General features: G+C 44.6%; 1 protein-coding gene across 1 annotated transcript; it reads right to left on the reverse strand.

Annotated features, from left to right (window-relative positions):
- Window positions 1-5,822: 5,822 nt before the first annotated feature.
- On the reverse strand, window positions 5,823-13,095 carry LOC125537262 (Helicase protein with RING/U-box domain-containing protein). The gene is made up of 15 exons (XM_048700555.2): window positions 12,907-13,095; window positions 11,743-12,833; window positions 10,349-10,471; window positions 10,203-10,276; window positions 9,639-9,699; window positions 9,405-9,551; window positions 9,225-9,310; window positions 8,403-8,472; window positions 8,108-8,236; window positions 7,795-8,022; window positions 7,096-7,200; window positions 6,855-7,007; window positions 6,612-6,700; window positions 6,447-6,527; window positions 5,823-6,361 (listed from the first exon to the last, which is right to left on the reverse strand). Exons 1-15 carry the CDS (start codon window positions 12,935-12,937, stop codon window positions 6,289-6,291), a joined length of 2,541 nt encoding a protein of 846 aa, XP_048556512.1. The 5' UTR covers window positions 12,938-13,095; the 3' UTR covers window positions 5,823-6,288.
- Window positions 13,096-17,875: the final 4,780 nt, after the last annotated feature.

The following is a 17,875-nucleotide window of genomic DNA, read 5'->3' on the forward strand; positions in this document are numbered from 1 at the left end:
AAGTTGTGGAGTTCCCAACAACACCAATGGCAAAGTTGAGTGTAGACATCGTAACCCTAACTTATCACTTACTCATCGTAAGAATCCTGCAACATGAGATTTTGCGGCCATGTAGGTCAGTATATTGAATGTACTGGCAATTTCACACCATAGAATAATAATGTAAATGTCTATCACTATATGCATATTTGGCTGGTGGAGGCTCTAAGTTTATTTTTTGCATAAAGCTAATTTTTCCCTACAACAAAGGAATAAATTTTATATACTACCAAGTTGAATTACCCATATTGAGAAGGTAACCCCAACTCAATCCAAAAATCACCAAATCATTAATAACCCAACAATATCATTAAATAGAGTGATGAGATCAACCAATAATTCAAATACCAAATACTCAAAATGTCCATAACCGGGGACACGGCAAATCATGATTTGTTTGTACACTCTGTAGAGGTTTGCGCACTTTTCCCCACAAGACTCGACCACATCCATGATCGGAAGATCGAGACATAGCCTTTCTGAAGAGGTCCCCTTAACCGATAGATAGGCTGGTACACCTACAATTCCCCTACATCTGCTAGCCGATCATGGAAAGGTTTCCCACAACTTACTCAACTATGCCAGAGTCCATAATGGCTTGTGGCTGCACACGAAAGTTTCTAAGCATGAATAATCTTATGATCCCTTTGAGTCTGGGTGGCATTCCATAGGATGGTCACACGGGTACCCCGGGATCTCCTAGGACAACGCTGGATTCCCTAGGTGACCGCAACCAATCCACCCAGATGTGTATTAAAGTAGCCACTTTAAGTTTTTCTTAATTATTAACTCTCACAACTTACATGATTCTCACATACCAATCCCCGTCTACGAGCATAACTAAGCAATATGAGCACAACGTATATTCCCGGGGTGATCAAAGGTATTAGGTTCCTACCTCATCAATTACGTAGCAATAACCTCATGTTCCCAATCCTACTCATCCAATGCTTGAGGGTAACACTAATGCATAAAAACTGGGTAATGGAGGGTATGATCAAAGCGTAACTTGCCTTGTACTGTGGACGAGGATTCTTCGCACTCATAACTCGTGATAGATCTACTCATCACACTCCGATTAATCTATTGTAAGCAAGCAATGGTAACCACACATAAGCAATCACTCAAAAGATCCAAAAGAACGAAGAAAAAAAATACTTCGGAAAACTTCAAAACCATCAAATAAAACTCATGGACATATTTTTAACAACAACAAAATTGTGTGATTTTGATATTAACAGAAAGTACATGTCAAGAGTTTCGATTTTCAAAAAGAATCAATTAATTCAGAGTTATAAAACTCAAGTTATAGCCAAAACAAGGTTGAATTCAAATCTGATCTAATTCAAATTTTAAAATTTCAAAAAGTTGATTTAATAAGTTCTCTGGATAGTTGAGATCATGACGAAGAAGTGAACGTTGGTTTTATTGGATTTGGACAAACGAGTAAAAAGTTGTGAGAGATTGAAAAACAGGGGCTAATGTGTAAGAAAACTAATTGCATCTAGGTCCCTGGCTACGAAACATAAACGAATCAGACGAACGTTCGCTATAGAACCTAAACGATGAAAACCGTTCGCTCCAGAGGCTTAAACAACGAACGTTCTCTAAATAACTAAAATAGATCGGGTTTTTTTAAAGGAAAACCGAAAAGGACCGGGCGGTTCGACGGCGGTTTTTACCGATTCAACGTCGGCGGCGGCGGATCTCCGGCGATGGCGGGGGAGGCGGTTTCGGCGGCGGTGGCTCGGGCGAGAGGCAGCGGCGGATCGGGCGGCGGTGCGGCTCGGCAGCGCAGGCGGCGGCGCAAGCGGAAGCGGCGGCTGTGAAGTGCGGCGGTGGTGCGAAGTGCCACGCATACTCTACCCCTATGAGCACCTCCGAAAGACTGAGCCGATATATCATAATAACGGTTCATATCACAGTTTCACGACAAATTTTTATATACTATATGAGGACAGACAGAAAAAAATAAGACGAAATTTATATAACCAATAAAAGGGGAGCCGCCAGGTTCGAATATGTATGTGACCTCGTGGTCGCTCGTGCCTATGCTAACAATCCGGAGAGCACACGTGAATACGTGATGTGTCAAAGGGATAATAAATATATTTATATGGTTATTTCTTTCCTTATTCTGTTGTATCTTGTGCATCCTTTATATTGCCTTTCCATTTTACATTGTTATAAGAGATCCTTCAAATGGTCAAAATTCCTTAAATTCTTTCGGACAAATCAACAAAATTATTGTTTGAATTCAAAAAGAAATTAAAATCTAGATATAGAAAATACAGCGCAGAATGAATATACATAAATTCTTTGGGATAAATCAATGAAATTTTTGTTTGAATTCAAATACTTTTAAATTTAAAAATCTGGAACAAAGGAAATATGGCGCAGTATGAATGTACGTATTTTTTACAGAAAAAACAACTAAATTTGTGTTTGAAATCAAATGATGTTAATTATAAATATCTAGATAAAAGAAAATATAGCGCAGAATGTGTGTATGTAAATTCTTTGGGACAAATCGATGGAATTTTTATTTGAATTCAGATAATTTTAAATTTAAAAATCTAGATAACAGGAAATATAATGTACTGTGAATGCATGTAATATTTTGGACAAGTCAACTATTTTTTTTTGAATTCGAATATTTTATAATTTAAAAATATAGATAAAAGAAAATATATAATGCAGAATGAATTTACGTAATTTTTTGGACAAATCAACGAAATAAGAACGGACAAAATAAATAAGTCACACGCGACGAGCCACCATGAGTTTACAGGTTCAAACCGTGGGGTTCCTTATTATTTGGTTAGAATTTTTTCTTTGTGGGTGCATTATTTGGTTAGATTTTGCCTTTAATTTTTTCAGGTTAGTCTTGAAATGATATATAAAGCTAAATTGTGCAAGTAGAATGTGAAAATGACATTAGTTTGGTGGATGTACGCATGAGCCTACTAGCAGTGGTCATGTGTTCAAAACCACCCGCCCCCTCCTTTTTTTTCATTTATTTGAGGGACTCTATGTGCGCCGAAAAAAATGCAAGGTTGTTTTTTGAAGAAAAAATCCAGTGCAGCCACTACCAGCCACGGACAGTGGATCCCTACCATGTAAGCGCGAGATACGACTGGATACGGGAGGAAGCATTGTATTTAAACGATCGGATAAGTTCGCTGTCCGAAAACACATATCTTACATCTTACATTTTTAAGAAGTTAATCCCAATTCTTTCAACATGCAAAGTATCTGCCTCATCGTCCCCACTAAGCCCATGCATTGAATCTCTCTCCCACTAAGCCATGTAAAATTTGTTATATAAGCGAGCGTCCCACTAAGCCCATGCATTGAATCTCTCTTCCACTAACGCCATGCATTTAACTCTTCCCTCTCACTAAGTCATACAAAATCTGTCATATAAGCAAACTCATAAATTACAATTATTTTTACATTAGTCTATGCTATGCATTTTCTGCACACAAAAAAAGTCTGTGCTATGCATGTAACGGTGCAAGATCGTACATGCATGTTAGTCATCCTTCACATTTTTGTTCGAAATGATATTTTTAACATTAATTCAAATTCAAAATTTATATTCTATTTTTAGAGACTTTCTTTTATTGATTTTTAAGCTTATATTTTTTTCATTAGATTTAGTTATTTTTTAGCAACTATTTATATTTTTTAATAAAGTTACCGCAGCAACGCACGGGATATCATTTATGCTGGTCATAGTGGGAGTAACTTAGCAAGTAACATAGCGTATTTCAAAACATGTTTCTTTTGTGGCATGGGGTTAATGAGAAGAGAGATGTTTGGAGTAACATAATAGGTTACTGTAACATAACGCAACCCAAAACAAAATAAGTCTATGATATAATAAATATTATCATCTACTCCCTCCGTTCCTAAATACTTGTCTTTCTAGGCATTTCAATAAGTGACTACATACAGAGCAAAATGAGTGAATCTACACTCTAAAATATGTCTACATACATCCGTATATAGTAGTTATTTGAAATGTCTAGAAAGACAAGTATTTAGAAACGGAGGGAGTATGATACTATTTGTATGTTACTTTACACTAGGAAGTTACTTCCCACTGTGACTAGCCTTAGTTTTATAAGTTTGTACAGCAAACTAGTGTGCAAATCTGTGACCTACGGTGTATTTACCTCCCCAAGTAATCGCCTTCCGTGGTCCGTGGCGTTCAGTTTTCTGGGTAGGGAGAGCCTGTCGGCAGAAACGAGTGTCGCACAACTGCAGCCGCTTGGTTTGGTCCCCACACGTGGTTCTGTTTTGCTAGCTAGATCGGCAGACAGCAGAGACACAAAGCAAGCGCGAGCAATCACAGCGATGAATGATTAGGCCCGATAATTCACACCCGCGGCCGCATGCCTTCCCATTCCCAAATCTTACGGATGGTCTTGGCTGTCGTTAGAATTTTTTAAGGAACCACACAGACGATACGGGACTGTGTAGTCCCGGCTAGAGTTTAACAGGGCACATGTGGCAGAGAAGACGAAAAGACTGGCATCAAGCCTGTCCTCGAGATCGACGGCAAAAGCACAGGCTTAGCATATGCGTGCGTGCAGTCATAACTCTCTCCATCATTCAGTCGTTTGATTATGATCATGTGGCCGAAAACCGTTTCTCATTTAAACTCTTTTAACTCCCTCTATTTACATATATATATATATATATGCCTTTCCAAAATTTCGCGCAGATGAACCCTAGCCCCTTCTCCACCGCGCCACCGGACACATCCGTCCGCGCCGGACATGTCCGCCGACCATCTCATCCCGACCAACCAGAAGACGCCACGTCAGCGCCACCGCCTCCTCCAATCCTGCTGCGCCACCTCACTCCGACGGGCCTCTCTCCCCCGCGGCCCGCCGAGCCCATCCGGGACCCGCCCGGGCCCGGATCTCCGCCGCCGAGGCCCGCGCGCCGCCGCCGCTCGCCCGTTCACCGCCGCCAACCGCCCGGCTCGCTCCTTCGCCCGGCGCCACCGCGCCCTCGCCGGCGTTGCCCGCCGCCACCGCCTCCCGCCGGCGCCGGCCTCAGTTCCCGCCCGCGTCCGGCCTCGACGCTGTGCTGCTCGCCGGAGCGCACCGACTCTCCGCCCATCGCCTCGCGCCGCCTCCCGGAGCGCGCCGCCGCCGCCAACCTTCGCCGGAGGTCTGCCGCCCTTGCCCTCCGTCGCCATGGCCTCGGGCCTCCTCTGCTTCGCCCGGCTGTACGCCGTCGTCCAGGGTCGTTGGCGTCCGTCGATCCAAACGCCTTCGCTGCACCGCCCCGTCCCGCTCGGCGTCGTCCCACTGCATACCTCCGTCCTGGATCCGTGAGGTTCCGCGAACCAAACGCCTCTCGGTCATCCCGAAACGTCCCCGTCCCATTGACTTCCCGGAGGGTAAATTTCTGCGAAGTCCCAGATCTGTGTTATTTTCAGGCCATGTTCATCGCATCATAACTCTGTCATCGTAACTCCGTTTTGCATGCATGATATATCGAAATGTCCATCATGATGTCCTCTTCATTTTGTTCCATTGCACCATGCTTGCTTGAGTCCATCTTTATCTCCTAATTGTTGATGCAAGAGTGCTATAAAATGTTAGGTGCCATTTCTTATCAGTTTATGAACATTTGTCATTTTTGTCATGATTAATGTGTGCCTTCTATGAGCATGAGCTCTACATATGTTTTGGACTATGTCATGCCATCTTTACAGGGGTGTATACCATATATTTTTGTGATCAATGTGGTGACTAGCACAATCATGCAAAGTAGCTATCGTGATATTGCTGATTTCAGAGACTTAGAAATTCATTAAGTCTTTTCCCTAATGTAATGCTATATTCATGAGCAGGAGTGCAACTGCCCAATATGGCCACTCTATAGGCTGCTGTCGCAAGCAAGGTACGCGCTGACCGCTGATCCTGTGCGTTTTGTTCGTCGGTAGCTTAGCTAAGCAGGGCCGTCCAATCCACAGACCCATGGTCCCAATATACAAGCGCCCGTGTTTTGCTTTTGCCGTTCCCAAACAAGTAAACTGGATAGAACCCATGTTGTTCCCAAGTCCAAAACTACAGAGTACGCCATCCAAAACTCATGATCCCTAGGGCTGGCTGTAGTCAATATGCGAGGCAAGCGTCCTGCTGCTGGCCTCGGGCGCTGCCTGACGGATGTATGTATTCCTCCTTCCTATGCGGCTCCGGAACATCATCGGGGAAACAAGACGAGCTAGTTTTGGAACAGGAACTTCAGGTCAGCCTCTGTAAGCTTTGACATGGCCTCTGGCGAGTCACCCACGGTGCTGCAAAAAGGACAGCAGGAATGTATCAGCCAACATCATCCCATCCACCCGACCCAAGGATGGCTGAGGACGAAACGAGATTTACCCATCGAACACAAGCTGCTTCTTCTCTTGCAGTTGCAGGATGCGCTCTTCAACTGTGTCCTTGATCACAAACCTCGTGCTTCTGTGTCAGTCAAATCATATATGCCAAGTCAGATAAAGGAGGCGGTATAATTCAGTGTCCATTTTAATTAGCATAGCAAATTACCTAATAGGCTTGAATTGTCCGATTCGGTGGATTCGATCCTGTGCTTGGCTCTCCACTGCTGGATTCCACCAAGGATCCATCAAGAAAACCTATCATCCACCAGGTTATATACATATATATATATAAGCAGGAAGCAGGCAGCATCAACTGGATCGTTCTGCTTATTTTGAACGCTGAGCAACTACATGGGTTATTGCTGTCTAACTAGACATAAATAAAGGAGGAGGATATGCACTAGCTTACATGAGATGCTACAGTAAGATTAAGAGCTACTCCTCCCGCTTTCAGGCTCATCAGGAAAATCCTGCAATCTGGGTCATTTATGAAGGTATCTATAGCTCTCCCCTTCTCCACCATGTTCATTTTCCCATTAAGTTGCACACACTTGATGCCAGACTGTTAAACCATCTTATAAATTATTACATTTGTCCATAAACAATGCAATGCAATGTTAAATATAAGTAAAAGTTTCTCGATACTTTACCCTCTGCAGGGAGAATTCAATCAAATCCAAGAACGATGTGAACTGGCTGAAAACAATCCCTTTTGCAGAACCATCATGCTCAATCATGTTTCTTATCTCTTCTCGCTGCATTTAAAAAACGTCAATATTGTTTTGCACATATCATGGTCCACTCTTGACGTATGCCTAGTGCTGACTTAAAAGAACCATAATTACACTAGACTTAAAAGAACCATTTCATCATCCTCCAGACACCCCTCCATACCAAAAGGCTTATAATTGTATCAAGGTTTTTTTATAGGATAATTGCATCAAGGTTAGTTTCATGCCATGGGTGTTCCAGTGATGTCATGAAATATATTAAGCCAATGAGAGAACAGAGCTGAAATTAGCTAGTTGCAGGATACTTGTTCTCTTCATAGAGATTAATTAGTTTAGCCAATACAAAATATCTACCTAATAATAATAATAATAATAATAATAATAATAATAATAATAATAATAATAATAATAATAAACGGCTGGTTACCACCAGCTCTTGCCAAGATACTGAAGCTGCCACCCTTGTTTCATTAAGGCAAAAACAGTTTCTAGAACTTTCAATGTTACCACTATGCATAAGAGATAAGAGTTTGTTGACAGAATTCACTCCCCTACACACCAAGCATGTCAACATTCAGATTAGCTGCAAACAACTGCTGACCAAGTTATCCAACTTACCAATGCATCAATTTTCGTACTTGTCTTGAAATCTGCTAGGCTTTGTAGTCTGCCTAGTATTCCTGAGCGTTTGCCACCCTTCAAATTTGCAGGGACCTTTCTTCTCGAATTTTCCGTTGTTAAGTCAACGGTAAGAGGATTTGAACAAGATGGACATGAAACATTCCCCAAAGTTGCAGAGTACTCCATCAAACAAGTCTTGCAGAATACATGATCACAAGACGTAACCTTGAAAGGAAAGTTCATATGTTGAAGATAACCAGTGGAAAACAATGCATGAGCTTAAATGACTTTCTAGGGGCAACCTACTAACCACCACATCTTCTGCCAATTCATGACATATTCCACACTGGCTTTCCATGGGACCATTTTGTTGATTTTTGCATCCTTCCTGAGATTCTGCTGTCTTGGAAAATGCAACAAGGTATGGATGATCAACAGCCTACAATTTGGTTGGAACAGTCAACATGTTACTTCAACAAAGAGAAATAATTAAGAGTGCAATTCTATAGGGAAAAAACGGCATGGTAACATAGACTATAGCCGATTAAACTTGCTTGTTGCACCCATAAGGAATTCTAAGGATATCCAAATAATTATGTGCACACCTGTCTCAACCTTGTGAGGAGGTCAAAGATATGGGCATAGTTGTTCAGCAACGTTCCAGCTACAACATACCTGGAGAAAACAGAGTGAAGAGATTATCTGAAAAACCATAAATTTTTCAAAAGAGGAAATATAAAGGGGCATTTGCATACGTAAGCTACTTTACAATGGCATCCAGTGATTAAAAAACTGCTACATCGTATTGGATGTAACCATGAAACTAGAAGCAGAATCTCTTTGCAATGCACCTTGTATCCGTTGTAAGTACAACTCCAGTCCAGAGGAATTGGTGTTTAATTAAATCCAGAGCCAAAACAAATGGATGAGCTCTAACCAATAACAATGGCACTTTGTTATGATGTATTGCAAATCAAAGCTGTTTGAAGCTACTCCCTCCGTCCGGTGAAGAGTGTACGTTTGGCTTCAAAATTTGTCCACAAAAGAGTGTACTTCTATCTTTCCAATGCACTTTAAAATAGAAAAAAATACTTCTCTCTCATCACACGGTAATCAAGACCAATAGCAATCTACACATGGTCTTCTTAGTTTTTACATGCACTTAGCTCATTGGGGGTTGGGTAATTAAAGAGGGGAGAGATGGTGGCTTGCACATTTCCAATGCATAATTTACTTAACTTCATAATTTGTCCTAAAATTTCTAGATGTACACTCTTCACCGGACGGAGGGAGTAGTAAAGAAGATTCTTGTTCAAATGAAACTGGATTTTCAACTTTTGCAGAAGCAGCATAATAATCAAACGATGTCTACTGAATAATCCATATGGTATCACTACATAATAAGTAGGAAGGAAAGGAAGACTCACGAATCAAACTGCGTGCAGCTTTGAGTATATAAGGCTTCATAAAATTCCATTTCATTTCTATCAAAAGAGTCCCGCCTCAATGTCACCTAACATGTTGAAGTTAAACTTCTTGCAACTGGTACAACTATAGACGAGGAAGCATTACATTCATTGTGTACATAACATGTTGTGCAGACTTACAGTCTTCGGTGGAAGAGCAAGATCTGCAGCTCGGCCTATTTTTGTCCGCCTTAACACTATGCCCTTCAAGACTTTCTCCTTGAGAAGAGTCATGGCTCTTCTGCCCTCAAAACTCGCGGATCCATACAGTATTGGTGTCGCTATGTACTGTTAAAAAAATGACTTTTTAGCAAATATGATGTCACAAATGAAAAATATGTCAAAATAAGGGACATATAGAACCATGTAACTGACCTTATTCCACCAGCAAAAGTGCCTGACGGATGAGTGACCACAGTCGCATTTTTTCTTCATACTACAGGAGATTAGGAGGCAATAACTAAAACGAAGAAATAACAATGGGAACAGCAGCAACTCGTAACCTGGTGTGATACAACTACAATGTTGCAACAGTAACCTTGTTTACAATCATACTAGAGTACATTTCAGAAACTACCTCTTTATAGCATGTAACATTTTACAGAACTACATTTTTAATCTTCCAACAGTTATAAGCCCATCCGTAGGCCACACAATTGGTACAGAATAAATCAAATGGTATTGTGATGTACGTATGGTTGGCTGGTGGGCCCTATAGGGCAGAGCCAAACGACTAGAGCCCATCAGTGTAACTGGACTGCTGTGTGGTTGACCAATGGGCCCTATAGATCATAACTGTTTTAAACGATAATGTCCTTCCAAAACTGGAGTATGGTTACGTGATAGAGTTGACAAATGAACAGTTTTTTAATTAAATTTACACTTATTAATAACAAATTAGTTCAATCATCAGATACTACTAGTAGAGGCAGATCTTACTTGGTATCTAGTATCTGACAGTCACAGTCCTTGCAGAAGTAGTTCGAGTAGGGAAAGATTTGCAAGAAACGAATCTGAGAAAACAACAGTAAGAATAGAGGAGGTAAAAGAAAATTGGTCAGGATCTTCAGACGTTAGTTACAAACCAGCGAGTAAAGCTCTCCAACACGATTCTGCAATGGTGTCCCACTCAGAGCCCACTTGTATTCCGATTCCAATGCAAAAACTGCCCTTGCAGTATTGCATCGTCTATCTTTTATGAAGTGAGCCTGCAGAAAAGAACATGGAGGGAATGAATCATTTTTGAAAAGAAACAGGTCAATCATTGTTGAATTTTACTTTAGGAAAATATTAAAAGATTGGAAGATATACTCATCTAAAAAGACAAAGAAATCAATGTGTAGTGAGAACACAGCTGTGTGTCTCAAGTACACAAATTGGTCTCAATCCTTGAAATTTCATAAAACATTGTAATGATGAACAGAAAACACTAAGCCGATAGCAACACACCTAGAAACTGTCCACTTGATAAAACATAATATGCATCTCTATTATCTACCGAAACATGTGTACAGAAAGTAATATATTTCGAAATGGGACAAGTACTGCTGGACAAGCTTCCTTTTAGACATGAAACTAGGCTGCTGGCCAACATCATCATGTTGGAAAACACCAACACGACAGGAGCATTCAGTAATACCAGAATAAACTTGCCAGGGAAAAAAAGACCTTGGTATCAAATTCAGAGCTATAAACTTTGTGGATTTTGCAGAACTGCTCATTCAGCTTTTATGCTTCATGATGTCAACATGGTGTGCCGACTATTAATAAATAGATTTAGATTAGCAGAAAAACACTTGTGTGCAACTTAATGCACTACAATGCAATACAGCAAGTACACCTATCATACGTTATGTTAATTTTTACAAATATATGATAGAAACCAAATAGTAGAGTTCTTATTCTTGCAAGTGTCATCACCAAAACTATATAACAAAGAACAACCAGATGTACAGGAACAGATTATTGGTCAAAATACTAGAACAAGAGCTCTTATCATAATAATGATGAAGCTATTAGAACTTCTAGTATATCACCTATGACAGTAGAATGTTGAAATGCTGTAGAAATAATATGTTATATCATGTTATGCATTGCCAAAGGATACAGTAGCAAGTTCAGATGGAGGCTACAATTTAAATAAGTCCCCCAAATCAGATAGTATAAAGTCAACTTAATGTTCTTCATCCAAACATACAGAGTGCACCTAGCTACGAGTCAAAAGAAAACACTGTGATCCTTTCTTGCTTAGGATATGAATTTGCTATGTTTGATCCCTACAATCCAAAATCATGCTTAGTCGAAGAAAACGGGGTTACACTGTTAAGAAGTAGTACAGCCACATGGCAGATTGGCGGTATTGACCACAACTAAGTGTTCCATTTAAAAATCGATTACTTCCTGAGAATTCATATCTATACATGCAGTTTATTATAATGTTGAATCATAAAAAATGCAGCAGGAAAGGGCATATGATCACCTCATCTAAGATAATCCGCTCCCACCGCACTGAGTGTAGAGGTGACTTGCCCCTGGATTTGCTACCCAATTCCTCAAAATCCTCTTCCTCCTCCTCAATACCACTTTTCCTCTTCCCTTTCCCCTTCCCTTTCCCCTTCACTTTGGTGTCAGCCCACTTCTTGCTCTCCTGCTTCGCCTGCTTCTCAGTACGAAGAGCATCGGGCCCACAGTAATATCTCAAGTGAATCTTCAGCTTCTCGGGGTAAAACTGTTTATTGCAGTAGTCACACCGAATCTTGGGTGGCATTATGTGCTTCCGGTAGTCCGCCTCAATGGTGGAGTAGGTGGTGACCACGAAGTCGAAGGTGTCGAAATCGTACTTCTGAGAGCCCCGCCGAGCGCCATGGTAGAGCAGCACGCGCGCGCTGCCTTTGGCCGTGTGCCGCTCGATCTCCTGCGCCCACTGGATGACGGCCACCACGGGGCAGATCACAAGGGTGCACCCTACCCGGCGCATCGGGAGGCCCAGTGACGAGGACGGTGGCGGGGGCGGGGGCGAGCCGGGGGGACGGAGCCGGCGCGCGGTGAGGACGAGCGCGATACCCTGGATGGTCTTCCCCATCCCCATCTCGTCGGCGAGGATGCCGCCGCGCGAAACCGAGGCCTCCTGCGCCAGCGCCCACGCGAGCCACTCCTTCTGGAAGCGCAGCAACTGGAGCAGCACCTCCGGGGCCGGCTCCGCGGTCGGCACCACCCCAGCGGCCGGGGCGTCCGTCTCCTCCACTGCCCCGGCGCGCTCGTCGAGCCACTTGGTATTAGCCTCCTCCCACTCTTCCCACGGCAGGGGCGGGCCGTCCTCGTCGCGCTTCCCCTTCTTCTTCTTCCGCCTCCACTTGGACTTGGGCGGCCGTGGCGACAGCACCGGACGCGGCGCCACCACCTCGATCACCACCGCGGGCGCAGGGGCATCTTCATCGGAGGCAAACTCCTCGTCGTCGTCCGCCACCTCGTCCTCCATATCAGCGACGAAGTCGGAGTCGGAGGTGTTATCGGAGGGGACGCTCTCGTCGTCGTCGTCGTTGCGCCGGCGGCGACGGCTGCCGCCGGAGCCTGCGATGGGAGGCGGGGGAGTCAGGGCTTGAGGGGTGGGAGTCGATGGGTTCAGCGTAAGGAGGCGACTTACCAGATGCATTCTTCCCGTTTCGGCGAGGCATCGCGCGGGGCGGCGGCGGCGGCGGCGGCGCGGAAACGGAGGAAGGGCGAGAGGTGGGGTGGGTGGTTTGGGTGAATTTTAAAGTCGGGCCGGGGTTTGGGGGCGTTGGGTTGTGGGGTTAAGTCGGTCATGGGGAGAGGAAAGAGCGGGAAGGAACTGCAGCCGCAGGGGTAGGACCGGGTCAGCGGGAGCGGGGAATTGTGCTCCGGAAGGAACAGCCGGGTTGTGCTCCGGAAGGAACAGCCGGTGTGTGTCACGTCATGTGTGAAGCCAGCCTTGATTAATCCATGGAGTTCCCATGCTAAGGTTCGTCGTCGAGCGTGACAGACAGGAATGAAAGCGATGCCGATTCATTGCTTTTGCATCCTATTGTTGGATACACCGATCGACTGACTTCTCTTTGCTTGCGGCAACGAATCCGGCTCTTTAGGGACATCTTTAGTAGTCCAAAATGATAAATTTGGAACATTCGGGATTTGATCATGACAAATCAAACGTTTCGTATGGCAATTTTAATGAGTAGTGCTATCAGAATGAAGTTGATAGTACCTGATTAGTTATCACGAAACATGCCTAATTATGTTTTTTTCTTCCAAAACATAGGGCTGCACACTTGATATGTACAATCAAATCATCAATGTAACTACTTTTCTTGTTCAATCATTTATCAATAATGAGATATGAAGTATTTTCATTTAATAATAGTAGCTGAAAATAAAACACATTACATAAGAATGGGGTATCTTTTCATTTTAGTGGCACTGTACAAAAAGAATAATGAAAAGGGAAACATTTGCATGCGGTTGATCGGCCGAGTTTCGGTCGGTCACACCGCTCACTCCGCGACCCGCTCGTCCGCACGTGGGTCCACCACCAAACAACCGCCTCCCCTTTTACCTTATTTCTTCAGGGGGCGAACGAGATCCACTCATTCTACTGCTCGCGCGAGCGCATCTCCTTTTTGCATTGTGAGCTCGCTCTCTCTCCTCTTCCTCTTTGTAGATGCTTGCCTTTCCTCACCGGCGACAGGCTACGTTGGTCGGCCATGGCCGCCGCCCACTTTTGTTTCTTTTCTAGCCCGCGGTGGATGTGGCTATCCCCCCACCCCTTTCCCTCTCGGAATAAGTGATGCAAACCAACGCCCATCGGTGTTGGGCGTGGTGGTGACAAGCGCTGGAGACCCGCAGCGGTCGACGTTGGGATGTTGGAACCCTGGCGACAAGTGATGGAGATTTGGCGTTTTATTTTTGCCAGAAGCAACTCCAAATTTTGCTGCCATCATCTTCTTTTTTTTGCTGGAACCAACCAATCCTTTTTTGCTATCACGATTGTTTCTTTTGCTGGAACCAGTGTGCCAATTTTTTGCTTTCACCATCTTCGGTTTTTGCTGGAACCAATCCAAAATTCCGCTACCATATTTTTCATTTGGTGTAACTAATATACCATTTTTTGATACCACCACCATCTGTTTTTACTGGAACCAACAATTTTTCTTGCCACCATATATTTGTTTGGTCATTCTACCACTTTTTTGCTACCAATGTTTTGAGTTTTCCTACTATTAGCGTTGTCAATTGTTGCGTCCGGCGGCGGCAATGGTGTTGTGATTTTGCTGCAGCCGGCAGTGGGAAAGCTACCACTGGCGACAGGATCTGCTCCAACCAGTGGGGGCTATCCCACGACGGTGGTGACCACGGCCCGATGGTGGTGCTTCACCCACTACACGCACAAGCAAACAGTTTATTTTTTTTGCTACAATCAACCCCACTTTTTGTTACTACTGTCTTCGGATTTTGCCGGAAACAACCCATTTTTTGCTACCACCGTCTTGATTTTGCTGGAACAGGTATCTCATTTTGCTTTCACCATATCGTGTTTTTGCTGGAACCAGCGTCACATGTTTTTTGGTTCCACCGTGTACGTGTTTTTTGTTGGAACCGTGCCCCATTTCTTGCTTCCACCATGTGTTTGTTTTGGTAGAACCAACAAAGGTTTTTGCTACCATCGCTTTTTTTGGTTTTGAGCGACGCAGTTGTGCCATTTTGATGCTGCAACCAGCGACGAGGACAGCCGGCTGCAGCTGGAGTTGCAGCGTCGCACTGGAGTTGCGGTTGTCGCCATGGGGAGCTGCAACCGCAGGCGCGGGCTGCTGCATGCACGAAACTAGCGACCGGCGACAGGACAATGATGGTGACCAACGACGAGGGTAGCAACAGGCGAGGACGCGTGTGCGGTGCTTCGAGGCCGGTCGCTCGCTCCTTAATGGTGGTGCGATGGGGATTTTTTTTTGAAAGAAGACGTCTGGGGGAGGAAGGAAGACAATCGTTTGGCTAATGGTTGTTCGATCGGACGTTGCTGGTGCGACCGGCCCATTTGGGCAGGCGCACTGACGCCTAACGAAAAATGTGTTTTTTTGTACTACACTAAAATGTTGCAACAACTACGATGTTTCTCCATAATCATGTTGGCACAAAACATAGAACATGTTCATTTGTTATACTAGTAAATGAGCACGTGCAATGCACGTTGATATTGGGAAGAAAATCAACTGCAGGTTGATATTAGGTAGTGTCGGCATTCTAGGAACGGGGGTATCCAGACTTGTGTTGGGGAACGTGGTAGAATTTTAAAATTTTCTACGCATCACCAAGATCAATCTATGGAGTCATCTAGCAACGAGGGAGAGAGGAGTGCATCTACATACCCTTGTAGATCGCGCGCGGAAGCGTTCAAGAGAACGGGGTTTATGGAGTCGTACTCGACGTGATCCAAATCACCGATGACCTAGTGCCGAACGGACGACACCTCCGTGTTGAACACACGTACGGTTGGGAAGACGTCTCCTCCTTCTTGATCCAGCAAGGGGGAAGGAGAGGTTGATGAAGATCCAGAAGCACGACGGCGTGGTGGTGGATGCAGCAGGATCCCGGCAGGGATTCGCCAAGCGCAAGCGGGGAGGAGAGGTGTTACGGAGGGAGAGGGAGGCGCCAAGAGCAAGGGGGTGCGGCCGCCCTCTCTTCCCCCCTCTTTATATAGGGGCCTTGGGGCGCCGGCCCTAGGAGATGGATCTCCAAGGGGGCGGCGGCCAAGGGGTGGCTTCTCCCCCAAGCCAAGTGGGGGGCGCCCCCACCCCTAGGGTTTCCCAACCCTAGGCGCAGGGGAGGCCCAAGGGGGGCGCACCAGCCCACCAGGGGCTGGTTCCCCTCCCACTTCAGCCCATGGGGCCCTCCAGGATAGGTGGCCCCACCCGGTGGACCCCCGGGACCCTTCCGGTGGTCCCGGTACAATACCGGAGACCCCGAAACCTTCCCGATAGCCGAAACTTGACTTCCTATATATAAATCTTTACCTCCAGACCATTCCGGAACTCCTCGTGACGTCCGGGATCTCATCCGGGACTCCGAACAACTTTCGGGTTACTGCATACTAATATCTCTACAACCCTAGCGTCACCGAACCTTAAGTGTGTAGATCCTACGGGTTCAGGAGACATGCAGACATGACCGAGACGCCTCTCCGGTCAATAACCAACAACGGGATCTGGATACCCATGTTGTCTCCCACATGCTCCACGATGATCTCATCGGAAGAACCACGATGTCAAGGATTCAATCAATCCGTATACAATTCCCTTTGTCAATCAGTACGTTACTTGCCCGAGACTCGATAGTCGGTATCCCAATATCTTGTTCAATCTCGATACCGGCAAGTCACTTTACTCGTGCCGTAATGCATGATCCCGTGATCAACCACTTGGTCACATTGAGCTCATTATGATGATGCGTTACCGAGTGGGCCCAGAGATACCTCTCCGTCACACGGAGTGACAAATCCCGGTCTCGATTCGTGCCAACCCAACAGACACTTTCGAAGATACCTGTAGTGTACCTTTATAGTCACCCAGTTACGTTGTGATGTTTGACACACCCAAGGCACTCCTACGGTATCCGGGAGTTGCACAATCTCATGGTCTAAGGAAATGATACTTGACATTCGGAAAAGCTACAGCAAACGAACTACATGATCTTTGAGCTATGCTTAGGATTGGGTCTTGTCCATCACATCATTGTCCTAATGATGTGATCCCGTTATCAATGACATCCAATGTCCATAGTCAGGAAACCATGACTACCTTTTGATCAACGAGCTAGTCAACTAGAGGCTCACCAGGGACGTGTTGTGGTCTATGTATTCACACATGTATTACGATTTCCGGATAACACAATTATAGCATGAACAATAGACAATTATCATGAACAAAGAAATATAATAATAACCATCTTATTATTGCCTCTAGGGCATATTTCCAACAGTCTCCCACTTATACTAGAGTCAATATTCTAGTTACATTGTGATGAATCGAACACCCATGCAGTTCTGGTGTTGATCATGTTTTGCTCTAGGGAGAGGTTTAGTCAATGGATCTACCACATTCAGGTCCGTATGTACTTTACAAATCTCTATGTCTCCATTTTGAACACTTTCACGAATGGAGTTGAAGCGACGCTTGATATGCCTGGTCTTCCTGTGAAACCTGGGCTCCTTGGCAAGGGCAATAGCTCCAGTGTTGTCACAGAAGAGAGTCATCGGGCCCGACGCATTGGGTATGACTCCTAGGTCGGTAATGAACTCCTTCACCCAGATTGCTTCTTGTGCTGCCTCCGAGGCTGCCATGTACTCCGCTTCACATGTAGATCCGCCACAACGCTCTGCTTGCAACTGCACCAGCTTACTGCCCCACCATTCAAAATATACACGTATCCGGTTTGTGACTTAGAGTCATCCAGATCTGTGTCGAAGCTAGCATCGACGTAACCCTTTACGACGAGCTCTTCGTCACCTCCATAAATGAGAAACATATCCTTAGTCCTTTTCAGGTACTTCAAGATATTCTTTACCGCTGTCCAGTGTTCCATGCCGGGATTACTTTGGTACCTTC

The sequence above is a fragment of the Triticum urartu genome, chromosome 2A (assembly GCF_056163025.1).
Source record: "Triticum urartu cultivar PI428250 chromosome 2A, HENAU_Tu73, whole genome shotgun sequence".
NCBI lineage: Eukaryota > Viridiplantae > Streptophyta > Magnoliopsida > Poales > Poaceae > Triticum > Triticum urartu.